Source organism: Apiospora phragmitis (assembly GCF_038363925.1).
Source record: "Apiospora phragmitis strain CBS 135458 chromosome Unknown utg000014l:1.0-1827420.0:1.0-1829600.0, whole genome shotgun sequence".
In the NCBI taxonomy this organism is placed as follows: domain Eukaryota; kingdom Fungi; phylum Ascomycota; class Sordariomycetes; order Amphisphaeriales; family Apiosporaceae; genus Apiospora; species Apiospora phragmitis.
The window spans coordinates 497198-522274 of record NW_027117414.1 but is presented as its reverse complement, the minus strand read 5'-3'; the positions used below and the strand labels follow the sequence as shown (position 1 = coordinate 522274).

General features: G+C 52.9%; 12 protein-coding genes across 12 annotated transcripts; 9 read left to right on the top strand and 3 right to left on the bottom strand.

Annotated features, from left to right (window-relative positions):
• Positions 1-1369: 1369 nt before the first annotated feature.
• On the top strand, positions 1370-1783 carry PG994_014797 (uncharacterized protein; the record flags this gene model as incomplete). Its single annotated transcript, XM_066866206.1, has 3 exons — positions 1370-1454; positions 1510-1628; positions 1679-1783. The coding sequence occupies 3 exons, from the start codon at positions 1370-1372 to the stop codon at positions 1781-1783; spliced, it is 309 nt and encodes a 102-aa protein (XP_066707882.1).
• Positions 1784-1840: 57 nt separating this feature from the next.
• PG994_014796 (Fructosamine kinase-domain-containing protein) lies at positions 1841-2251 on the top strand (the record flags this gene model as incomplete). The annotated part of the gene is made up of 1 exon (XM_066866205.1): positions 1841-2251. The coding sequence occupies one exon, from the start codon at positions 1841-1843 to the stop codon at positions 2249-2251; it is 411 nt and encodes a 136-aa protein (XP_066707881.1).
• Positions 2252-2314: 63 nt separating this feature from the next.
• Positions 2315-2585, top strand: PG994_014795 (ATP-dependent Clp protease ATP-binding protein subunit ClpB; the record flags this gene model as incomplete). Its single annotated transcript, XM_066866204.1, has 2 exons — positions 2315-2421; positions 2471-2585. The coding sequence occupies 2 exons, from the start codon at positions 2315-2317 to the stop codon at positions 2583-2585; spliced, it is 222 nt and encodes a 73-aa protein (XP_066707880.1).
• Positions 2586-2832: 247 nt separating this feature from the next.
• On the bottom strand, positions 2833-4338 carry PG994_014794 (uncharacterized protein; the record flags this gene model as incomplete). Its single annotated transcript, XM_066866203.1, has 3 exons — positions 2833-3544; positions 3775-3904; positions 4038-4338. The coding sequence occupies 3 exons, from the start codon at positions 4336-4338 to the stop codon at positions 2833-2835; spliced, it is 1143 nt and encodes a 380-aa protein (XP_066707879.1).
• A 1939-nt stretch (positions 4339-6277) lies between these two features.
• On the top strand, positions 6278-10067 carry PG994_014793 (uncharacterized protein; the record flags this gene model as incomplete). The annotated part of the gene is made up of 2 exons (XM_066866202.1): positions 6278-6634; positions 6717-10067. 2 exons carry the CDS (start codon positions 6278-6280, stop codon positions 10065-10067), a joined length of 3708 nt encoding a protein of 1235 aa, XP_066707878.1.
• A 407-nt stretch (positions 10068-10474) lies between these two features.
• PG994_014792 (uncharacterized protein) lies at positions 10475-11158 on the top strand (the record flags this gene model as incomplete). Its single annotated transcript, XM_066866201.1, has 1 exon — positions 10475-11158. One exon carries the CDS (start codon positions 10475-10477, stop codon positions 11156-11158), a length of 684 nt encoding a protein of 227 aa, XP_066707877.1.
• A 790-nt stretch (positions 11159-11948) lies between these two features.
• PG994_014791 (uncharacterized protein) lies at positions 11949-12477 on the bottom strand (the record flags this gene model as incomplete). Its single annotated transcript, XM_066866200.1, has 2 exons — positions 11949-12288; positions 12374-12477. 2 exons carry the CDS (start codon positions 12475-12477, stop codon positions 11949-11951), a joined length of 444 nt encoding a protein of 147 aa, XP_066707876.1.
• Positions 12478-14170: 1693 nt separating this feature from the next.
• PG994_014790 (uncharacterized protein) lies at positions 14171-19182 on the top strand (the record flags this gene model as incomplete). Its single annotated transcript, XM_066866199.1, has 6 exons — positions 14171-15240; positions 15327-16102; positions 16519-16619; positions 16882-17331; positions 17397-18590; positions 18658-19182. The coding sequence occupies 6 exons, from the start codon at positions 14171-14173 to the stop codon at positions 19180-19182; spliced, it is 4116 nt and encodes a 1371-aa protein (XP_066707875.1).
• A 381-nt stretch (positions 19183-19563) lies between these two features.
• Positions 19564-20424, bottom strand: PG994_014789 (uncharacterized protein; the record flags this gene model as incomplete). Its single annotated transcript, XM_066866198.1, has 1 exon — positions 19564-20424. One exon carries the CDS (start codon positions 20422-20424, stop codon positions 19564-19566), a length of 861 nt encoding a protein of 286 aa, XP_066707874.1.
• A 1290-nt stretch (positions 20425-21714) lies between these two features.
• PG994_014788 (uncharacterized protein) lies at positions 21715-21963 on the top strand (the record flags this gene model as incomplete). Its single annotated transcript, XM_066866197.1, has 1 exon — positions 21715-21963. The coding sequence occupies one exon, from the start codon at positions 21715-21717 to the stop codon at positions 21961-21963; it is 249 nt and encodes an 82-aa protein (XP_066707873.1).
• A 769-nt stretch (positions 21964-22732) lies between these two features.
• PG994_014787 (uncharacterized protein) lies at positions 22733-23867 on the top strand (the record flags this gene model as incomplete). Its single annotated transcript, XM_066866196.1, has 3 exons — positions 22733-22946; positions 23006-23607; positions 23697-23867. The coding sequence occupies 3 exons, from the start codon at positions 22733-22735 to the stop codon at positions 23865-23867; spliced, it is 987 nt and encodes a 328-aa protein (XP_066707872.1).
• Positions 23868-23914: 47 nt separating this feature from the next.
• On the top strand, positions 23915-25014 carry PG994_014786 (WSC-domain-containing protein; the record flags this gene model as incomplete). The annotated part of the gene is made up of 2 exons (XM_066866195.1): positions 23915-24407; positions 24569-25014. 2 exons carry the CDS (start codon positions 23915-23917, stop codon positions 25012-25014), a joined length of 939 nt encoding a protein of 312 aa, XP_066707871.1.
• Between the last annotated feature and the right edge of the window lie 63 nt (positions 25015-25077).

Sequence of the window (25077 nt, the reverse complement as noted above, 5' to 3'; positions counted from 1 at the left end):
TGTCCAGCCAGCAGCATAAGACAAGGCCCCTCCAATGATAGGGCCAACACTTGGTGCGATTGTAATTCTGTAATAGACTTTTAGCTGACAATTCAATTGAACGTATATTCATCCTCTTACGCGAAAGAGACAGCGCTCACGAAAGTTCCCCTCTCGGCAGGAGATGCAATGTCCGTTATCACGCCGTATGCCACCGAAAACGTTCCTAATCCGGGTTCACGTTAGTCTGTGTTCGTTTCTTAGTGAGTCAGCCGTGGGACCTATTCACCAGATACCGCCAATGCCTGCATTACTCTGAATCCTAACAGAGCTGAATACGTCTTCGTCAAAGCTATAACGATGTTGCTCGCAGTATATACGCTCAGGACCACAATATGGACAGGTCGGCGACCCAGAACATCCGCGGCGTCTCCCACTAACGTCGGGGCTATCGTAGCAACCGCCATGTATGAAGTAATTGTCAGGTTGATCTTGTCAACCGAGACAGATAGTGATTGTGATAGTAGTTGCAACGCCGGATAATAGATGAAGCTGCCCACGGTAGAAAACCACGCTGCGTATGAGACGATGGAGACGATGCACCATTTCTCCGTATAGCTGAACGCGCTGTAGGATACCTGCACCTGCTCTCCGACTTCGTCGCGACGGCTTTCTTGGCTTTCCATATCTTTCAAGTGCGTGACCTGAGTCATTTCTCAACAACAAATGAGATCAACAGGGGAGTTGGTATCATACGGGTGCTGCAAAAGCGTAGCCGAATGATAGCATGAGAATGAAGGGAGGAGGCCCCTGTACGAACCCCGCACAACAATAGTTGGTTGGTCTTGATAAGGGTACATTACATGTGTTAGCCAGACGTATGGTACGGACCAACCCAACCGCTATGGATTCATGCGCATTCCACAAGTATTCCATAAACAGATATATATTTAGCAGTAAGCTGCTCACAAACCCAGATCGCAAAATAGAAAGGGAAAAAATTCGGAGTCATGTGAGTTGCCCCTGATCATACTTGTGCACTCTAAACGAGGCCATTACTTCGAACCACCGAGACCTTGCCATTGCGTGGACACAGAACAAGAGTTTAGTGGTGTGTACTTCGTACGAGTGTTCGTGTTCTTATGGAACTTGAGAGAGTCGGGCTTCTCCAACTGCAGGCGCTCGACCCCTCAAGGCAAGCGCTTATCCCAAGGTTGTTCGTCGCTGAAGACACCGAGGGACTGAGAAACAAACTCGCGGGTGTTACTACCTACTTAAACTCTCCTCTTTTCATATCACTTCGGCCCCTTACCAAGAGGAACCCTTATTATGTCGAGCAACACTATACTCGTCATTCCATAGTTAGCCTCAAATCAACAAGCCAACAAGAATGTCGGCCAATAATACCTGGGAGAAAGGGATTGAGGGGACCTTTCGAATTCACAAGAATTTGATCAAAGGTACTGTTCCCATACGTATGCTAGCTTTTCACTATCACCCCTCACCATAGCTGATTTTTACCGGAATCAGTCTTGCCCGAGGGTACTCGGGTTGTCTCCGCGGAATCATGCGGTATCTCGGCTTGGACTAAGACCGCAAAGGTGTCGGCTATATTGCGAGATGGAAACCCAAAGCGTTACTTTTTGAAGGTATGTATCCTATGAATGCAGTTATTAAGAATTAGTTCACAAGGTTGCAGTGTATCGTTGGGAAGGGAGCACGAGCTGTAGTGAATGGGGAGTTCCAGTCAGCCAACGACATTGACGCTGCATATCCTGGTCTGGTCCCAAAAGCCATCGGCTGAGGTAAGTATATAAATGGGGACGCAACGGTGTATTTCTTCTTGGGTGACTTCCACGACATGGATCTGTCGACAGCGCCAGAGCCAGCAGGTTTCGCAGCCCAGATAGCACAGATGCACGGCTCGACATCACCCAATGGCCTCTTTGGCTACCCGGTCCCCACAGTCATCGGAATCATGGAACGAACCGTGACCTGGGAGGCTAGCTGGGCGAAATCATTCACCAGTCAGCTCCAAGACGTTATCGGTTACGACAACGAGACGAATGGCAAGTGGCCAGCGTTGGACGCGTCATGCCGCCAGCTCATCGAAGTGGTTATACCCCGACTACTAGGCGTTCTACAAAGCGAATGGCGTCGTATTACACCAGCTCTGGTACACGGTGATCTCTGGGAGAGGAACGTAGGCATCGATATGGAAACAGGCGAGACCATCATATTCGACCCGGGATGTACCTACGCACACAACTAGATGGAGTTCGGAACCTGGAGATGCTCATGGGCATACTACTTCAACTCACCGGTGTACATGTGAATGTACCAACGATTCATTGAGCCGTCCGAGCCAGTTGAGGAGTTTGACGACCGCAACCCCTATCTCACTGACTCGGCTGGCCATCCTGGCAGCCAATCAAGACAGATGTGGGTAAAAGTTTCCACGACAAGAGAGAGTTTACTAACGGACCGTTAGCGCATACAACGATATCCTGTATCTATGTGAGAAATACAGACCATTGGACAGTCTTGAGCGGTACGATCCGTCAAGGGATCTGAGTATTACCGGGGCTCAAATTCCTTTTTTGTAATGAAGCAGCTGGGGTAGGCAATTCTTTCGTTTGTAATGAGATATCGGTTGGCTATGGTAATATGCGTATGACCAAACCGTACAATAATTTGCCCAATGTCAATGAGCTTCAAGTTGACGTGGTTTCTCAACTTCGATTCAATGCCAAGCCAGACGATCAGGAACGACAGATTTATAACAAACAAGTTACGCCCAGGAGTAACAAGAAGGCCTCAAAACAGCCTTCGTCTCTTCGAGGCCGGCTACAATCAGATTTGGCGTGCCCCCTCCTCAGGTGCACCCAGTTCGGCCTCAATCACAGACTCATAACGCTTAGGGTCTCTCCAAATTTTCAAGATCCTGAACCCAGCGCCCGACAACAACTCTTCCCACATCCGCTGCGTCCGCTCCTTTGCCGAGAGCAACCCCATCATGGTCACGTCCATCCCCGCTTGGAAGGCGCTGGCGCCCGTGGGCGGCAGCACCACGTCGACTATCAGGAGCCGCGAGTAGCCAGGCTTCATCGCCGCGGCCGTGTGTTTCAGGATCACAAGCGACATCTCGTCAGTCCAGTCGTGGAACACCGCGTGGAACATGTAAGCCCGGGCGTTGCGCACCAGCTGCGGCGTCAGGAAGTCGTGCGGCATGACGCGGATCTTGTCCCGGTCCACCTCGGCCAGGGCTAGGGCTTCGGGGCGATCCTGAAGCACAAGAGATCCCGCTGGTATAACGGCGTGGTGGCGTGACCGGAAGAGGGATATGTCGTGGCCTCTGTTACCCCCGACGTCCACCAGGATAGGAGCGGAGGTGTCGATATCGCAGCTTAGCAGTACGCTGGTGTCGAAGTACTCGGTCCAATGCGTTTTGTACCGGGTCCAGTTCTCCATCATGGCGCTGAAGCTTGCTTGGAGTTCCGGCGTGGATGAGCAACGGGCCCAGAAGCCGATGTTCTCGGGGCAGCCAAGCCGGTAGGGGATTTCCCTACATCCATTGGAACACGATAGGACGTTTCTTTCAGGAATCGTGAAAGGTGGTCCAAGCCGCTATACTTTGAATGATCGTGTCTGTGGAAATATTAGACAGAAGCCTGGGTTGAAGACGAGTTCAACTGGATTTATACAAGTGACACTGATATGATGCGGCCGAAGTGAAACTGTCGACTGCGCCTTACATTTGGGATACATATTCAGGGGGTAGAGGGCTCGACTTACCCAAATTGGATCCATCCTGCCTGGAGTGAGTCTTCATCCCCTAGAGCCAAGCTAAACGTAGTGGGCTTATACTGTTCCTCGGCAACCTCTTCGATGAGGTCCTTGGCTGCCAGTAGACGACACAATCTCACTGTCGCCGAGATGGGTATCAGCAAACCACACTACAGTGGAAAACAATTGTCTGTACTACGGCGGCTTAAAGGGGTTACAACGAGAGGGGGAGGGGGTATTGTAGGGATTTAGCGGAAGACCGGGATACTCACCGAGTAGTTTCGGATCAATATCCGCTTTGGCCAACCCGCATAGGTTCTCAAGGGACACTAGACCTCCGCCAGCATCGCGCCAACGCTCGAAGATGCCCAGGTCGATGAAAGTCTGCAGGGCCCCAAGGATGACCCAATTCTCGAACGCAAGTTCCCAACAGCGCTCTGTAGGGTGTTGGAGCCGATTGATCAAGCGCTGTGCCTCCTTGATGGTGGCCAAGCGAGTAGATTCGTCCTCGTCGAAGTCACTGGCGCTAGCCTGGCGCAGCATCTCGGCGATGTTCGTTCCTGACACTTTCATCTTGTTGGTCTCGCCGAAAGTCCGAACGATGATGATGTGTACACTACCCACGGCCAAGGCGCTCGGATTCTATAGACGAGTAGAAGAGACAGACTGTGGGCTCAAAGGTGTGAGAAACATGCTGTTTTATACACAACCGGTGGCCAACACCGACTCGGACTTATGAAAAGCGCCCCCGGGCCTTCTACAATGGAATTTGGAGTCACAGACAGTATGCTAGGATTTCTACCCACTTATAGCATAGAGTTTCTTCTAGCATCAACGTTATTGGTTCGCTTGCCGTGCGATGTTACATCAGACGTCGCAAATATATGGCCGAAAGTAAAAGCACCGCATCTCAAACACGTACTTTGGCTGGATTTGGATACACGATGACGTTGTTAGTTCTCTGGTTGGGTGTGTCCTGGGCCTATAAAGCGAAGTTGCTTATCTCACCATACCACTTTGATCAAGTAACCTAGGTTAAGTACTCGCGGGTGCGGGCGACTAACACCAGATCGTGATACTTGCTTTCTCCAGCTCCAGTGGGGTAGCAGCTCCGAGGTCTAGTTTCGAAATCCTCCCCATCCCTCGCAAGCTCCTACTCTCGGAAGCCAGGCTCGAGAAATGGAAAGCGTGGATTTGACTGAGTCCATAATGCAATTTGCTGATCACTTGAGTCATCGGCTACTACGGATGTTCGAGGAATGCAAGAATCAGATAATAGGGCTAGGCGCTCTTCACGGCACTTGATATCCGCTGTTCTTCTTGTCGATGGCAGACAGTGAGTGTCACATCAATAATGAGTGTTGGATTTACGAAAACAGTGGTGTGATATTTGCGGAGCTGCATACACCTCTATCTCTGTGGCATTGGGCACTGAGTCGATGGAGGTGAGAACAGACTCAAGAGAAAGTTAAGGAGTTCCAGAATAATGTTTCTTGAAGAGACCCGGGGCTGTCGGTATTTGGTATCAGGCTCAAGAGGGTGTAGTAGAATGCGAGATAGAGGTCGAACTACATAGATAGGTGTTTCCCCCAAACATCAAGTCCGCCATACGTGGTGTGGTGGAGCATATCATAATCCGCTACTAGGAAAAAAGAAGGGAAAAGCCCTAGAGATGCTACCTTATATCAATATGACTGATTATCAACACGTGGAAAGGACGAACTCAAGCTGGTAGAAAATGAAAAGAAATAGCTCCAGCCAAGAGTTCTGATAAAGATAGACCATAGAGCTCACCAGCTATACCGAGCGCCAGTAGAAGCGATCTAGATGTGCCAAACAGGCTGACTATCACGTACTTCGTTTGCTTAGGTATGGTTGGTGACTCACACACAGGAATGCCTATCTACTTTACGAACGTTGTCAAACCCATGTGAATGGTATGTTGAGTGATGGAAACGCGGGCACAAGTGTTGTTGGATTAATGTTGTTGACTGGCTTCGGATGAGTTGGCGCCACCAACAAGTCACTGAATCGGGTCCGCTTCAGTGGGGTTCTATGGGCGGTCGTACCGTCGTGGCAGCTCGGAGATCGATTGAGCTCTCCACTCCAGGGCTGCTTGGGGCCTTGGGCTGGGCTTATGGGGCTCTTATCGATACCTGAATCCCGGATGCAGGCCATCGTTCAAGTCAATCTTGAATCATTCACTCATTCCAGTCCCAGCCAAATTCTGATGACAGCTCCAACGCTGCATCCGTCCGTTACCAGTCGGCCTAGGTTAGTCTCCTTGCAGGGAGAGCCAGTTTAAGCTCCGAACCAACATCACATCACATCAGATTGATTGCCCGTCGCAACCATTGACGCAATTCCAACCCGCTTACCTTTGACTGGTGTAGGTAGGAATTCCAACTTTGGTGGCCTGCGGTTTCTGCCATTCTACATCGACCGATAGAACAACGCCTCATCCCACACAACGCGAACACCGTTGCCTCGTAATGCTGCAAAGACTGCAAAGATGGCGTTCATCGATCATGCGCCAACCCCGATCGCGCAGCTGAGCCCCCAGCTACCCAGCCAAACAACTACCGTGCGTGGTGTTGTCACCGTCATCTGGCCCTACAGCTCAACAACCAGCTCTCTCTCCTTCACATTGGCAGAGCCCGAATTCCGCCTTAGACGTCCAAAGGGCCAAATTCGTGTCAAGTTTGCTGGCCACATTGCGAAAGCGGTATCAGGTTCCGGCATAGGGAGCGGCGACGAGATTGTCATCTCTCTCGATGGCGTGGAATGGCAGGCGGCCGCGACAAACCGTCGCCTTTCTGGTGCCGGGCATGAGTGGCAGCTAAAGTTTTCTCAGAAGCTGCGGCTTCAGGTAAGCCCTGTACCGAACCTTAGCTTGTGCGGTTACTTATCTGTTTCTGGGAAATCAGGCCAAGTTTGATGCGTCTGGCGAGACAAAAGTTATTGAGATTGATCAACCACCCGCCGCTCCTCAACCACAACCCACACCACCCGGTCCGATCGAGGCCCCAGTTGCCCAACCGTCTGCCGACATGGAAATTCCCCTTCCAGCGAGCTTCAAATTAGCACCGGCTCAGAACAGATCGCTGAAGAGACTTGCCGACGGCGAGTTTGCATCGCCTGCTTTCATCAAGAGAGCGCAAGTATCATATGGGTCGTTGTTCGAGGACGGGTTTGACATCTTCGAAGACGTACTCGGTATGTTTGAAGAGGACGGCGGAGCTAGGGGCCGGGGCCGGAAGAAGTCGAAGTTTGGTCGCGGAAGTGGTGCCTGGCGATATACCAGCCAGTCGCCTGCGCGCAGCCCGGAGCCGGAACCCGAGCCAGAGCTAGACCCAGAGCCTGGACCCGAACCCGACCCGGGACCGCAGCCCGAAATCGAGCTAGAAGTGAGGGAAGAGGAGGCATCTGCTCAAAGCAAACCGAGTAAACCCAGTCCATCGTCCCGCCCCCAGCGTCCCCAGATGACCGACGAAGGATGTCAAACCATGGAGATCGACCTACCGAGCGCTCCACCGAGATTTGGTTCCAGCACAGGGAACCTGCACTTATATCAACCAATGCAAGGTGCGAATGCTCTGACAGACAATAGCAATGGATTCCTGGATCAAGGCCACCAAACTGTTACTTCAGGGGATTGGGGTATCGCCCCTATGAGCAGACAACCTCGAGCGGACATTGGTCTCTCCATAGATGAGGAAAGAAGAACACACTTCGCCCATGCCTTAGAGTTGGATTTAGGCGTAGCTGGAAGTCAGATTCAGCAACACTGGGTACCGCAAGTTCCCGAAGTCGATCCAAACCTAAGCTCTGGCTCTGATGTACAGCCTTCTACCCAAACAGATGTATTCCCTCCCGAGTACACCACTGGCATGTCTTCCAACCTATCAGCCGTTCGTTTTAGTTTCGGCGGATCTGAAGTGCCACAATACGATGCAATGCAACCGGATACTCATCAACATCAACATGATCTTGACTATCCCCCGCTCGAAATGCAAGCCACTGCTACCACAGACTCCAGCCATGGAGTACCCTCGAACCCTTTCGCAGCGCCAGTGACAGCAAGTTATCCCGAGCCCGAGCCGGCGACCACTTCTACGAACCCTTTCCTGCCACAGGAGAACGTGCCCACAGAACCTGTGGAGCACGCGGGTCCTTCCTCGTGGGCTCCTATCAACAACACCACTTCCTCTACTCATCCGGCCACCGATAAGAGATCAGTTAGCTCTGATGGTCAATCTCCCGATACTGCTTTCGTGATCGATAACAGCGACGCTGAGGCTGAGGCAGGTGAGATGGAGGCTGACGTCAACACCTCAGAACCTGTCTCCTTCGAGAACGAGCAGGTGTTGCAACCTAATCACCCCGAATGGGACGACGTCGAGGAAAACAACTATGAAAACGAGGTGGACGCTCAGTATTCTGATGACCATGAGCCAGAATACGATGACAATGAGCGAGGCGGGGACTATGACACGAGAAACTACGTCGGCCCAAATGATGACGAGGACGATAGTCATGACGAAGACCTAAGACCTCGCCCTCTGGAGCCTGAATTCGACGATGGCGACGGCGAGGAATGGGACGAGGGCGAGGACGACCTACTCCAAGAGGCCGACGAAGAGCTCGATTACGATAGCGAGGAAGAGGAAGAGGATGCTATGGAAGTAGATACCCCATTGCAGCAGCGTCAACCACCTCCGGGCACAAAATCTGCGCCAGTGGTCATCGATTTACTATCTTCGGATGACGAAGATGATAATGAACCAGTGCCTCAGCCTCCGTCGAGAACAGTCCTACCTGCAGCCCGTCAGGGTCCCGCTGAACCGCAAGTCGCGCCCAGTTCTCCCCAGTATAGCTCAGAGGATGATGTAGAGGATGTCGAAGATGACGAAGAGATCATCTCTGACGATGCCGACGGCGATGAGGAATTCGAGGATGATATATCGGAAGACGATGCTGAAGATGAAGAACTTCAGTCGGAGATCAGTAATACCCTGGAACTAGATACCCACATGGAAGATGCTCAAGATGAACAGGTTGTCAAAGCTGAGGATCATTCACCTTTAGCCAAGCCAAAGGACTTGAGCGAGGGTCAGGAAGATCTGATGATTTCTCCTTCACTCGGAGAGGCCAACAATCCCATGGAACAAGCTGGCGAAGACCTAGAAGCACCGGAGTCGAGGCTCCCAGTCGATCACAATGTCCCCGTGTCTGATGATGAAAGAGAGACTGGAGACGGTCAGCCAGACCAGCCTCGACTACAACCGAAGCATGAAGGTCTTCATGATTCAAATATTGACGAGTCGAGTATGGAGGATACAAACAGCCCTACCGCTGGAGCAGCTCAAACGGAACAAGATGATAAGGTAGCCTCAACGCTTCTTCAAACGGACAATGAGCCTTTACCAAGGGACATGAATGGTCAAGTCGCGAATAGCGAGGATGAGAAGGGCCATAGCGATGCGCTTTCGCCCAAGTTTGATGGTGATGTAGCTTCCGGTGTCTCCGGCGCGTCCGGCGCGCCGCCTACAGAATCGCATTTACTGAATCAGCTTGATGATAAGCTCGAGGCTGCAGCTCAGCAAAACCTTGCCGCAGCACGGAGTAGGGCCTCCGAGAACCAACTTCCTACACCACTGGACTCGCAGCTCGTCGATCAGCCTCAGTCGCAAGGGCTTGACGGCTCTCAAGACTCGGACGACGTTATGGTCATGGAAATCGAAGAGGTAGTGACCACTAAAGTCGCTGCAGTAGAGCAAGCGCAGGAGCCCGCGGTCGAGGCCGACGATCTTGCAACTACTGTCGAGACTGCCAGCACAATTCAAGTGTCCGCGTCGATCGAAACATCAGAGCGTGTGTTCGAAACCCAAGTCCCAAACCCAGAGCCATCCCAAACCACTGTCCTCGACGAGCCCCCTCGACCCCAAGTTGAGTCTGATATGCAAATGGAGGACAATCTATCCGACTTCGTATCTCAAGAGACCGTTGACGATGATGTTCTGCAAGCCGCATTACGAGGAGAGCAAGGTGAGGGAGAGGAAGATGAGAAAGAGGAAGATTCACTACAAGCCGCATTACTAGATGAGGAAGAAGATCATGAAGAGGACGGGGAGGAAGATGCACTGCAAGCCGCATTGCGGCAACAGGAAGAAGTGGAAGACGAATACGAAGAGGAAAAGGAGGAAGACGAAGAGGGGGAGAGGAAGAAGAGGACGCAGAGGAGGAAGATGCTCTGCAAGCTGCATTACGAGAAGAGCAAGAACAAGAGGATAAGGAAATGAGCCTCATTATCACCCATGCCAATGAAACTGTGAAGGTGGCCACTTCCCCCTTGGACGAAGATTTTTCGACACTGCCAGCTACTGCGCAGGAAGTGGACTCGGTTCGGGCTACGAAGAAACAGGACAAGGAGGAAACCAGCGAGACGATTCAGCCAATCACCCCATCTCGATTAGAGTCTTGCACTCGGCATGAGCATGGCAAGCCCGCTCGAACCCCAACTTCGCAGCACGACCAACCGCGGCCAACAAAAGAAGAATTCTCCCCGTCATTTGAAGCGGACGACGATTCATTCACGGATCCCAGCGTTAGGCTTGCGAGGGCATCGATTGCATCTAGAAGAGCAAGCCGAAAGCGCGACGTCACGCCTGAAACCACCCGGCCACATACGAGATCTATGTGCTTTCAGATGAGTCCGGATTACAAAGGCGATGCCAGCGTCCAGCTTGCCAAGGCATCGTTCAACGCGCCCTCGAAGTCTAGCTCAAGAGATCAGAGTAAAGCCGTCTCCACGTCCCCGGCCATGTCCAGATTTGGCGAAGAGCTTGATCCTCTTCCTGACTGCAAGGCGAAGATTCGCCGTCACCTCCATGACGCGATTCCCGAGTACACAGAATTGAAGGTATTGCGGCATCATATCGGCAAGTCGATCGATGTCATGGCTGTGGCCTTGATGACGCCTGCCGACCCCGAGCGGGCCAGGAAAGGCCCTCGAGAGTACACGATGGCCTTTACCGTCACCGACCACTCCGTTGGGCCCAGTGCTGTTAACGAGGTCCTTTTCTACCGGCCTCATAAGGATTCTCTGCCCAAGGTCAAGTCCGGTGATATCGTCCTGTTTCGTAACTTCACCGTGTTGGCGATCAAGGACAAAGGCTATGGCCTCCGCACCAACGACTCGTCAAGCTGGGCCATCTTCGATACGGAAGACGAGCCAGCGCAGATTAGAGGTCCGCCGGTCGAGTATGGAGAGGGCGAGACGACCCAAGTGGCCTATCTGAGGGAATGGTACGGACTTCTTGACGCCAGCTCGCATAAGAAGCTTAAGCGGGCAACTGAGAAGATCAAGAACGCTGGCAAGTTGTCCAAGTAATGGCAGGGATATTTGCTTTGACATGAGTTTTGGCGGCAACAAAAACAAAACTACTGTCATTGTCACAGGTTAGCTACGCTCCTGGGTGAGCGGAAACGTGATGAGCATGTCGTGATATTGACGAAAGAGAAAAAGGAGGGCTATAAACCATAAATATACCATTTGCTTTTTTTGTTCGGAATAGTTCTGACCACCTTCCCTAGCTTCATGTGATTGTAGGATGCTCAAATCTTACCCTTGCCCTTGCCAGTGATAACTACGCATAGCATATAGGTCTCAAACCAACGTCGCCACTCGACTTGGTGACTACTCTACGCATCTGGGCCATAGCTTATGCCATCGGGAGAGCTACAGTCTTAGCAAGCTCGTAATCTGAACAACGTTACCACCGAAGACACATGAGAAGATAGGTGTTCATACGAGCACCTCGGATCGACTAGCAGGATTTGGGTTTGTTCATGCTATCTTCACATCTGTTATACACGATTCTATGTGCTCCTCTTGATTATCGGTTATACAACTGAAGCAGTAGCCTATCGCAAATCTGCAAAACTTCGATCATTTCCTTCGATGTGGTTACCACAGCCGAGTGACGGCCTCTTTGGGAGGCATTCCCCTCTGTATACACAGATTCGCTAGGGGGTCATATTTATTACCCTGGTCCAGTTCCTCAGCTGCCATTTTGTCCCCAGTGGACTGGCCAGCCCTCCTCCAGTTGGTCCCTTGGTCAGATCTCTCCTTCGTTCTTCCTTCGGGCTTTTGCGTGTTTGCTTTGTTTTCGGTTTTTTTCTTACATGGACAGTGTACGGCGCGACTTGGACTTCCTCCTCTGCAGCGTGCGACGACCGTTCCGCGTGCGTATGCGGCTCAGGAAGCCGTGGCGCCGCTTGCGAATGAGGCGGCTGGACGTGGCCAGCGTCGGGCGCGGGCCGCAGCGGATCTGCACGCCGCCGAAGATGGGGCTCGAGGAGATGGCGGTCTTGGGGACGATGTCCAACACCGACTCTCCCGTAGATGAGGTGGCTGCGGCCGCCGAGGGCACGGGGGCGCAAGTCGGTTGCGAGGTGCGGAAGATGGTCTGGCGGGCGGCGGGGAGCGAGGGACGCAGCGAGGGTAGGGATGTGAATGTACTGTTCCACGTAGAAAATCCAGTCAGTTTCAAATGCATCTTTTTATGTAACAAGCCCAACAGCACCGGGGAAGCACAATACGAACCGTCGGGAGAGAAGCGACTGAGGTTGGGAGCTCTTCATGGCCTGGCTGCTGAGCCGAGACAGAGCCGCGCGGACGCAGGGCGCCGCCAGAGTCGTTGGACGCATCGTGGACGGAGGCAATGTGTTTAACTGGTAGTTCAACCGTCAAACAGCACGCAAGGAGGATCGAAGCATTCAAGGGTCAATGGCGATTGGGCAGAATGCTTAAAAGACCGTCGTCACTCGAGACCTCGCAGCGCAAGCATTAGAATTCGAGCTGTCAAAATTTCGAGCTAGGCCGGCGCCGGTCCGCCTAATCCCGACAGCAGGACTATGGGTTCTCGAAACCGTTACTCGCACTGTGAGATGTACAAGTCAAGATCGAAACCAAGATGGACCGATTGATTTCAGTACGGTTGACACCTCGTTTGTGAAATGGTGCTTCTGATCAAATCGCATCTCCATTCTTCGTTGGCACACAGTGAGCAACGAATAGCAGCATACGGCTATCTAAACAACGACTTGGGCATGCTGTAAGAGCGTGAAGTAGCTGTCGTGAATTATCTAGAGCTCCAGCAGCCGAAGAATTTACGTCTATCATAATAGTTTAGCCATCACATTCTAGGTTACCGTGGGAATCAAGGGAAGAGGCGGCTTCAGGATAGACGCAATTGGCCGCGAGGCAGATGCTGCGCTTGCACATGCTTGCTACACTTCGCAAGTTGTTAACATTTCTTCTTCATGACGATGCGAGAAGCACCAGATCATAATGAAAGAAAAAACTGCTAGTTGCAGGATGTGACAACAAAAATTCCACCGATTACGACCCCGAAGGATAGTAAAGGAAGAGAGAACGCCGCGCTGTGCAATGCAGGTTCCTCAACCTGGCCCAGGGAATACTTGATCTCCCTGAGCCCCAGCAAGGTAAGTATGAAGAGAAAAACAGATCAAAGAAAGTCGGATAAGATGGGAGGGAGGCCAGCTATTTATACAGTTCTGGGGTGGGCCAAATCAGTAAGACCCATAAAATATTGAATGCTGGCCTGGCTGGCAGTACATAGCTACATACCTCAGGCAGTCAGGCACCACTGCTGCACCAGCCAATTACTGGTAACTTGAGAAGGCACTAACTCACCTCCGGCTCACCTCAATTGCTGCTGCCAATTACTTACACGAATGCCCGATCGTACACTGTTCTCATCATAATACACAACTTTGGAAATAACCCAATAACCTAAATTAAACCTGCCTTTAATAATAAGACAGATCCTACGAGGCCTGGATTAACCCTAAACTCATGTCTCACATAGGTTGAATTCGACCATAACATCGAGTTTGGACACGGTGACCAAGACGGAAGCTCGCTTTACTCAACCTACAGATTTAATCTACACTAATAAAGCACACACTCAAGAAACTCGTAAGCTGTTGGGGTTGTCGCCTACTGGCAAGATACGCAAAAGCTATGAGACCTTGGAAGCCCTTGGCAAGTGGTCAAACTGCTTGCGGAACTCTCGTTAGGAATGTAGCCGAAGGCGCCTTTTCTGTCGCACAATTGGATGTGGTCCGGCTGACACGACAAAAGTATTGTCCTGACTCGTACGGCATTCCAACATGGAAATGATTCCAATTCCGATACGCAGGAAACCCCCATTGCCGTCATGGCTTGAGTTCTTAAGAGGGCACTCATCGGTAGGCACATTTGTCACCACCCTGTTCGGCTCGTAACCCATTACAAAGAAGCGAGAACGGGGAACTCAGACTATCCTTCGTAGCGGCACTCTCAAAATACAGTGATTAGTCATATATTCACTATACTATGGCACAAGTCAATGTCAACTTTACAAGGCCACCTTATCTCCCGTTCCATACTGCTGGCCATGTTGTCCATGCAGCGAATAAAACATACGACGAGTCTGGCGAGAGGGACCGGCGATATCAGCCTCTAGATGACCCAGAAGACTTGGAGGATGTAGAGCAGTACCAGCGGGGTGGTTACCACCCGGTGCACTTGGACGACCTACTGGATGACCGCTTCGAAGTCTTTCACAAGCTCGGCTTCGGCCACGACGCCACAGTCTGGCTCTGTCTAGATACCAGTACCCAGAACTGGCGGGCAGTCAAGATCATGCGGGCGTCTCTCTCTTCGTTATCATCGTTTACGTCTCCAGACCCTTTTGTTGAAGAAGCCAGGCCATGTGGTGAATTGCAGCTGGTGCAACACTTCAAAGCCAGGGGCATCAACGCCGAGGAAGCTAGGAGGCACCACGTCATAACGCCAGAAGAGACCTTTCCGATCACAGGCCCGAACGGCACACATCTTTGCCTCGTATTCCCCGTCCTAGGCCCCTCGATCCTGAGCAAGCTGAACGCACCCGAGACGCACGGCGTCTTGTTACACCAGGTCGCCGAGGGCCTGCGGTTCTTGCACGGACATGGTGTGCGGCACGGTGATGTGCGGCCGCAGAACATACTGCTGCGGCTTCGAGATGATGATTTCGCCAAGGGTGACATGGATCTCTTGCTTGGCCTGCCTGAGCTGGAGAAAGTGCGCCGCGCGGTGTCTGGTGTCGATATGGGCGGAGATAGAGATCCTGGCCCCCATGCGCCGCGGTATCTGGTACGCCCCACGAGCCTTGAGGGGCTTGGGGTGGAGGATCAGGTGGCCGTGGTGGACTCTGGAGGGTACTATCATAGTGCGGATTGGGAAGTGCCCATACATCCCGACTTGCCACTAGCGTATGCTGCGCCGGAGGTTGTATATCCAAGCACCACAGAAGCTGTATACGGATGGGAGAGCGATGTATGGGCATTAGGCTGTACAATCGCCGAGTTGCGGTGCGGGAAAAGCTTACTTGCTGTTGGACGGTACGGTGGCGGAGAAGAGAAGTATGTCGAGGACTTGGAATACCTATTCGGGCCCTTGCCAGATCCGTATCGAAGCGCACAAGATACATTGGTACATGAATCCCCAGACGAGGAGACCCAATCGTCGTTGTCTGGTTCGATGAGCAGAAACTAGAGAGACAAGTTCAGAGGCAGCAGGGACGTGATTTGCCGTCCCAACCTGTTTCCATGAGTTCAGATGAGCTGGTACAATCACGCAAAGAGTCGTTCTCCAGGAGTGGCCGGTCATGTCCTATCGAGGCGGCGATCTCGCAGGAGCGTCATTGGTTCAACTTCCCACTCGACGCCGAAGGACAACCGGACCAGAGCAGGGACATGGTCGCCTTCAGCCACTCCATCCCCGAGAGTGAGGTCCCCGAGCTTGGCGACCTTCTCCGGAAGATCTTCAAGTATGATCCTAGCGAAAGAATCAGTATCGAAGAGGTACTTCGGCATCAATGGTTCCAGAACTCGATGGGTGATATGAGAGCGCCTGAGCTGCGGAACTCTGTACCTGCGTCTCCCTCACCATTGTCGCCAAAAGCCGGAGCACCCTGGAAGACTGAATCAGTAGAACAGGCCAAACCAAAGGTAGACGATATACAAGCCGAGTCTCGCAACAGCAACGCTAGTCAACCCACGAAGTCTACTCTCGTCATAGACCGTATGATTATAGGAATCATTCTGGCTTCGTTATGCTGGGCCGTGGCATTGGTTCTGCTGGCCCTCGCCGGGTTGCGGTTCGAATGGGTTCCGCTGGGCCAGGCTGATATGATAACTCGCACCCAGCAGTTGCTGCAGCTTAGCAGTTCTGAGGGGCAACTGCACCTTCCTGTCAAGGCCGTGTCCAGGTCACCGATAGAGTGTAACTGCGTGATCAGTTGAGTCTACCTAGTCAACGGCAGTTGCTTAGACCGCTTGCCTCGAGAACGGAAAAAGCATTGGAGCAATATTCCGTCTCACAACCGGTATGATATACCAGCTGTCTTGTCGAACTGGAATGACCAGAAGGGCATCCAACGCTTCTCGTATAAAATTAGACTAGCTGTATAAAACCCCATCCATCGACTGAAAGGTTAAATACCTATACATAGAATATACTGTTGGAGATCACGAGTTGTCTCGAACTTGAACTAGATCCTCCTGGAAAAGTAACAACGGGACCCCCCAACCTAAAACCCCACAGGTTACATAACCAAGTAACCTACCAATTGGGTACCTAGCCCCTAACTGCCTAACTTACATGTACCTTTCTGGCCTCTTAAAGTCTTTTGTCGGCAGCTTTCAATCAACCGCCTTTGCAATTCCAGCGAACTTCACCCGACTCACCCGACGAAAAGCCGTTGGACAAACCAGCAAGGCGCGCTGCATGGGCGATCCAGGTTCGACTTGATCATGGCATCGGAGCCTTACCCACTGGTTTCTGAATCCAAAGAGCTGCCGCCTCCACCGTCATCGGCCGCAATTGACAACACTGCACTTTCAGATGCCCTTCCAGGCCAATCGGATCCCACTTCCTATGACCAGCATCATCATCACGACCAGCAACAGCAGGCCGAAATAGATCAGCAACAGCAGCACTCGCATCAAACAGACGAGTCTTTGCTGGATCAACACTCATTACAACAAGACAACACCCATCAGGAATACGACAACCAATTGCCCCCGCCGTCCGTCCCGACAACGAACGAGCAAGAATCCGACCACATTCCACTTTCGTACGATGGCCTCCCGTCGCCAATCTCCGCCGCAACTGCTGCGCATCAAGGCGTCCAGCTGCTCCAAGCTGCAACTGCCGAAAGCACGGAGCCTTTGTCACCCAGTCTGCTAGCTCAGCAGTATGCGCAGTCCGCGTCTTTGCATGTGAATGACGCGGCGGCGGCGGCTGCTGCTGCTGCCGCCGCCGCCGCTGCTGCTCAATGCCATACCGGACCTGCCTCCGTATCACTATCACCTTCCGCACATTCTCACTCTGGGGCTGGTGGGCCACTCACCAATGGCCACAGTCAAGGAGCGCAGTCGTCAACACCCCCAGCACAGAAGGTGACGCGCTTGCGACGCGCTTGTGACATGTGCAGCCAGCGCAAAGTCAAGGTATGTCCGTCTATCATTGCGTCTTCCCTTAAGGACCAGATACTAACCGACATCGTGTTAAATAGTGCGACGAGAGCGGTCCTCCATGCAAACCATGTCACGATCTCAATGTCGAATGCACCTTTCAACGTGAGATGAAGCGCCGTGGGCCACCGAATAAGCATGCCGAAGCTGCCAAAGCTGCGAAGCGAGCACGGATAGAAGAGGCACCGATCGATTCGCCAGGCCCACAACATGCCGCAGAGACACTTGTTTCTATAGCTGGTCACGAGGGAGGACATGGGGCTATGGACGCCGAAACCATTGCTCCTTGGCCGGTTTTGTCTCTGTTGGTGGACGACTTTTTCACCTACATCCATCCCCTGGTGCCTTTTCCTCATGAGCCTACATTTCGCCAATCATTCCATGCTCGAGTCGATCGCACGGATCCTGGCTTTCTTGCCTTGTTGGCCAGCATGATTGGCACGTTGGTCGCTTCCTTCCCTCGCAGTGTGAGGGCCCATTTGAAAGCGTCCCACAGTCCTAGCTTGTTCCCCACTGCTATATCCATGATCGACCGCTGTCGTTCGGTAGCTCTGGAAGCAAGAGGCCCTCTGTTTATGGCTAAGGAGGACATGTCCGTGAATGATGCTGCTACAAGTTATTTTCTTGGATTAGCCGCGGCATACACCTTTCAGTACAAGGCTTGCAGACGCTTTATGTCGGAGACCATGACGTTCTGTAGAGAGCTGGGTACTCATAGGCCTCCAGGCACGTCTATTCTCATGTCGGGTGGTACTGATTTGGCCTCTCTTCATGCTGCCTCCAAGCCCATTAACTACATTACCGATCAGATCGGGAAGCGTATCTTTTGGGTTATGGTGGCCGGCGTCCGATCCCTGCAGCAAATGGGGGCCTCCATTAACGAAATCCCCATACCGCCGCCTAATGCGCAGCAGCCATACCCAGAGATGCCCTTAGAGGTCGATGACGAATACATTTTTGCCGATCGTGTAGTGCCTCAACCAGACGGTATAATCTCTCTTATCACTGGGTTCAACAGGAACATCAATACGTATCTATCTATGAATGAGCTCATAGGCATTGATATGTGTTACGGTATCAAGTTCTTTGAATGGACCGCCCAGAGGACGATGTTGAACAATGCGTTAAACCAGGCCAAGGCCATTACCGAAACGCTTCCCCCTGAACTACAGGGTGGATACAGTGAACCCGCAAGCAGAAAGGAATGTGGCATTTCTCGACGAGTCTGGTTTCCAGTACTGTCCACCGGCATTCCCAGCTATCCAACCTCCCCATGATGTGCGGCACACGTTTGCCGAACAGCCTTCGCGCCGCAGAAAGCTACAGCTTGAAATACAAAAAGCCAATATTTACGCTTCTCAGTTGGCTACGCGCTCCTACTACGTGGAGAGGTATCTGAACTTACGAGACACGCACCGGGCACAGTCCAATATGTCTGAAAACGGTGAAGGCAATCTCAAAGATGAGGTTGACCTGATGATAACAAATGAGCGTGAGCTCATTGTTCAGCACTTATTAACCGTGTTGACTACAATTACACAGCGGAACATGGAGCCGAACGGGGCTTCCCTGGTCAACAAGATCCGCCAAGTTGCCAGTACACTACTCAATGATGCCCCCGAACGCAAAGGGCCAATGGCCATGAAGGCCGAGGAGTACCTCAGTAAATTCCTCGACATCATGATGAATTTGGAGAAGACTGGCACAGTTACTGGAGGGGTAAACGGCACAATGACACCCCATGACGAAGAAGAAGAGCTTCAACATTGGGCAAGTCTAAGAGATTATCAGATTCAATTTGCTGCCAATGGCGGGTTTCTTGGTTAAGGGTTTGCCGAGGCATCTATACACCAAATCAGAAATATATTAGGTAAAACTGGGAATAATATTGATAATAATTAGCTGAATCTACCAAATAAAGTGATATCTAGCTAGAAGAATAAAGAAAAAGAACGTTTACACTATGCTATACATAACAAGAAGAGGGATAGCTAAGATATGCAGCACATCCCCGCCAGGGTATGATGAGGTTTTCAGTTCATACAGTTATCCAAAGCTGCGCTCAGGTTAATGTACATGACCCGGATGATAACAAACCCCATGGTTTGGCCCGCGCGCCGAACCTGCACGCCAAAAGTTTCGCGCTGGCGGTTTTCGCCGTCGCCTTGGCGTTGGGTGATGGCCCAGCGCACCATGGTGCCCCGCTCCTCACGGGTGATGGCCTGGACGTTGTGGTTGTTGTGGGCGACCCACTCGAGGCGATGTCGCGCGGCCCCGGACCGAACCCGGGGTGCCGTCCTGCGCGTCCCAGGCCGTGATCAGGTACTCCGCCGCGTAGTCCAACTGGAGGGGCGCCAGCGGTTCCCGCGGGCCGTAGGCGACGCGGATGTTAGCCGACAGGCCGTTGGTATTGGGGAAGTTCACGTTGTCGTGGCTGTGCCAACGGCCGTCGCCCATGGCGCGCTCTTTCAGTAGGGCCGACATCAGCTCTCCCGTCTCGGGCTCGGTCGCGTTGGTGGCCCCGCCGACCTCCTCCTCCTTGGGAAGAGCAGGCTGCTGCTGCTGCTTCTGGAAAACATCGTCGTCGTCGCCGCCTACGGGGCCACTACTGCGGCGGCCAAATAGCCCGCCGCGGCGCTTTCGCTTGTTCGACGGGTCTGGGGTGTCCTTCCTGGACACCTTGACGAAGACCTTGTACTTGCTGTTCTCGCCGTAGTCGTCGAGCGAGACGAAGCCGGCGACGTTGCCGTCGGTCTTGTGGCGGCCGTGGACGACGCGGGCGGCCAGCCAGGCGGCCTCGTAGGGAATCTCGCGGCGCACGTCGGAGGCGTCGCACATGGACACCTCGCAGGCGCCCGACGACGCGAGGCTGACGCAGCCGCTGCTGGCCTCGGGCACGGTCTGGCCGAACTTGTCCTCGAGCTTGTTCGTGGCCTCGGCGCAGTCCTTGGTCGACGCGCGCCACTTGGAGAAGCCCTGGTAGCCGTCCGGGATGCCGAAGGAGGCGCAGTTGATGATCTGGCTGGCGGCCAGGCTGCCGAAGAGCATGAGGGGGACAAGGGGCTGCATCTTGGGCATTGGGTGGTCTGATTCTAGGTTCGGGAAGAAGTGTTCAGAGAGACAGTATGGCTTGTGAAAGTAAAGATGCTGATTCTGTTATTAGGTTCCTTAATCTGATGAACTTGGAGCCTTCTTATACGCATAGAGACGAGCCCAACGAATAACCCTGCCAAGATTGTTATTCTTCATCATTGCCAAGCAGGCGCCATGATGTCCAATGACAGATACCACTTTTCCCCCAAAGACACCGTTACAATAATCTCTCCCTACGTTAGGGCCACAGCAGGCATTGTTACATCCTGAGATGATGAAGATAGTTGATTCTGCGATAATACTAGAACTACACAAAGGCTACATCTATAGCGCGTCCAGCCGCCGCGCTTATGGGGGCTATAGTCTAGTGTATGGTCGCTTAGAGGAGGCTGTACGTCTATAAAGTGCGCTTACTAAAATGTCCCTGTTAGAATGTGCTGTCGTCATCACCCCCATTGATCGACAGAGCCAATATTGATGGTAGATACCTGTGCACATCACAGCCTGGGATGTAGGACCGCGTGTATGGCCGTCGGTTAGATGGATGATAGTTGCCGGGCCTTTACTTTCTTCTCGTCCTCCGATTCCTAGGACCAATTGAATTTATCTCTTTCCGCGGTTACAGGCTGCCTTGACGTACTATCTATAGTAGGCGGCTGAAGGTCAGCAATTGCCTTTTTGAGCAAACGGGTGCCTGGCATAGCCAGCTATGTTTGTTTACAGTAGATTACCAGTCTACCTTCAAGCCTCTGCGTGCTCTCTATACGGCGTTGCCCTGCCTTCGTCCCGTTCGCCTACGGCTGGAGGGCCAGCTCGATGACAACAGGGCGACGTCAGGACCAGACTGGTAGCCGAAATTCCCGAAATTGAAGAGTAGCCGCCAGATTGTGTCGAGTGAGGACGTGTGTGAGGAAGAACGAAAGAGCAGGTGCGGCACACCGAGAACAGCACTTTCCGGTCAACCTAACGTGCAACTGCCAAAAAGAAACACATCAATCGATTCGCTTCGTCTCAACCAAGGCACATACTTCGGCACTCATAATCTTCAAGAAAGTTGACATCACTCAGGCCGGTCAAGTTGATAAGTAAGTAGGCAGTCGACGAAGTGGCGACCGAGTTCGGATCCATCAACACCCGAAATGCCGACTCTGGCTATCAAGCCGGCCAAATGACGGCGGATTTTGGATGTCAACACCACGGGCTCGTTCCCGATTGCCCAAGCCGTGGCGTGCAAGATATCGCCGCTAATAAGCTGGTGGGAGCATCATGTTTGTGGCAAGTCTAGGTGAAAGCTACCCCAAACCACAAGCGACATACAACACCGCCAAGGAAGCCGTGACGATGCGGAAGAACTGCCTCGCCGTCGCATGGGCGGCACATGGAATGCGCGTCAACAGCATCAGCCCCGGCTATTTGGATACGACTCTGACCCAAAGTGCTGTGCTAGCTGAAGTCAAGAGTGCATGGTTGAACCGAAACCCCCCGGGTCGGATGGGCCAAGGCCTGCTGTTCTAAGAGGCTGTCACCTTAGAGCGGTAGGTTCAGGTGGTTGTTGGCGTGGCCTTCAAGGTGCCGATTTATTGCTATGGGTAAGCCCTGAGACCGGTGCAAGCAGTAGCAGCGACACTACCTACACCCTCGAATCTGCTCACGAAATCTTGCATACGGTTCAGTCCGTTATAGGCAACTCGATATGCCTGTGCCGGCCCAGTGTTGCGCGGTCCCATCTGAAAGGTTCCTTCCATGTGCCATTGACTTATAGAGAAGCGCTTCCAGGACCGCCAAGACAGCTTTGGCCTCGATGAACTTGAACTGGGCCAGCCATGATATTCTGTTAGCCAGCTAGGCGTAGAATATGGCAAGACGATATGAACCTCTTACGTCGAAAAGAATGGCATCGCTAAGGTGTCGGGCCGTGGATGGTGAACTGGCGGGCGCCTCGCTCCTGTGAGTTAACAAGGTAGGCCAGTCGGCTCGCGATTGTAGAAGCCCTCTTTGACCTTGATGTCTTCATGCAACAACTGGGTCGGAAAGATGAACGAACTGGAAGAGTTGAGAACAAGAGATGTACGCGATAGCCCGGACGGCGGGATAGCCTCGGCACACATCCCTATGCCTGAAGCACCTATAAGAGATCCAATCACCGCTCCGAGAAGAAGTTTTTGGGACTTTCTCAACCATCCCAAAAGACATCTGCTCACGGGGCCTCTAGGAATCGCCATAGCATTGCTCCTTCATATTTGCCTCCTTCAACCACGTTTCCGTGGCACATATCTGAACCAACATGGCGCTTGCTCACCCGCTGAGCGTCCCGGTCTCGGCGGTGCCGGACTTGGCGATCCAGTGGGTTCCCGAGCTATCGCCGTGTACGGCCAGCTTTGCGCCCTTCACGTCTCTGGGATGCTACAACGATACCGGTTCCGACGAAGATCTTCCAATGAGAAGTGCCGCTAACCAGTATAACATGACCCAAGAAGACTGCTGGGCCATTTGCAAAGGTGCGTCCAGGCCTTCAGTGATATCGGCAAAGACTATGGGACCTACTGACACGAGCCAGGTAACGCTTTCCGTCTTGCCGGTCTGACATACGGAGGTGTCTGCTACTGCGGTCCAAGCATTCAAGTCGACCAAGTGGACAGCAGCTATTGCGACATGAGCTGTTCTGGCGATGCGAACGAGCAATGCGGTGGCAGTGGCTACATGACCATTTTCGAGGACACTACTTTCCCCGACGCTGCAGGACTGACCATCAATGACTACACCCCGATCGGTTGCTGGGCTGACAATCTGACCGACGGACGCGCTTTGGGCTACCCGCAGGACCAGCTTTCAGGAGACACCCTTACCACGGAAATGTGTATCCAGGCCTGTTTGGATGCTGGTTTTCCCTACGCGGGTACTGAGTACGCGAGCCAGTGCTACTGTGGCGTCGTCCAGATGTCAGATACCTATTTGATCAGCTCTACCTCATGCAACACTCCCTGCAACGGCAACACCAATGAGATCTGCGGCGGCGGCGGTGCCATCAGCATGTATGAGTGTAAAGAACTCGAGTCTGACCAGCCCTGTGGATATGTGCCACCACCACCACCCTCTTCAACATCGAAGCCTCCTCCATCGTCTTCTTCAACCTCGTCTTCTTCAACCTCGTCTTCCAGCGTTAGTTCGGCATCGCCTACCACGCTTCCTCCAGCGACAAGTACTTCAAAGTCTTCAACTCCTACCCCTACTACTACTTCGCCTCAAAGCACCACTTCGCCACCAACAAGTTCTCCGAAGCCTCCGTCTTCTTCATCGACGAGCACCCCTCAGCCCCCAACGACGACATCCACGAGCTCTCCCATGCCCCCAACGACGACATCCAAGCCCCCAACGACAACATCCACGAGCACTCCCAAGCCCCCAACGACAACTCCTAAGCCACCTCCGACTACTACGGCTTCGGGCCCTTTCCTGCACAACTACTATGGTAACACCACCCACGTGCGAGTACAAGTGCGGTGAGAAGTTCTGCTCGAACCCGCTGCCCCTCTGGGACGACGAGCAGGGTTGCAATGAGGCGTACTCGGCCTGCAAGCTGCAGGTCCCCGGCTGCTTCATGAACGCCGGGTGGCCCAACTGCATGAACTGCTTCGACTTCCACGAGTGGTGCAATACGATCAAGTACTACTGTAAGAAGAAGCAATACTACGGCAGCGATTTCGGCAAGGACAACTGCTTCCGTAACTACCCCCCGGTCGACTGCCCGCGGCACACCACGGCAACCACCACCTATCCTTGCAAGTCGACGCCACCCGCAACGCCGACCACGTCCAAGCCGCTGCCTTCCCCACCGACCCCGACCGGCTACTGCAAGCAGCCCAAAAACGACCAGTATGGCTACAACGACCAAAAGCCTGTTGGCAATATCTGGTTGCCCAATCTCAACTGCAACAATGTCGAGTCTGAGCACCGCGCTGGTAAGTGTTTCCCCCTCTCTCTCTTTCTCTCGGTCTCCCTAGTTTCGACGAGCCCATGGGTAAGGGGTAACGGACAATATGCACACAAGCCTCCTCTTCTTACCCACCCAAGCCGCACGTATATAAGAAGACCGTATTGACACGTACCCAAACCGTGGCAGGCGCAATTTTCAAGCTCTACATGCACCAAGACAGTAAAAGGTGCAGCTCGTATAAACGGCAGCATGCTCCGGATGCCTGCGAGGCGGCTTGTAATCAGCAGTACACCCAGTGCAAGGATACGTACGTGCGGGGCTGCAAGAACGTCGGCAAGGACGACCAAAACAACGAGTACGGCAAGGGCTACCCCGGTCCCGAGAGCAAGGGCAAGGGCGGCAGCACGTGGGATGGTCCTGCCGGCGGCGGCAAGGGCAAAAAAAGAAGTTACTTTGAGTACGCCGCCAACTCCGGCCGTACCGCGGCCCTTGAAGCCCGTACCCACGAGCGCTGGCTCAATGACGGCCAGAAGGCCGATAAGGCCTGCACGCAGCAGTTCCGCGACTGCGTGTCCCTCAACCGAAACATCAAGGTGCCCAAGGACAAGTGCGTCACATACGGTGTGTGGTAGAAAGGGGACAAGAAGGGATGATTTTCCTCCCTGCATCTCACCCTATAACTTGGGACTCGGTCA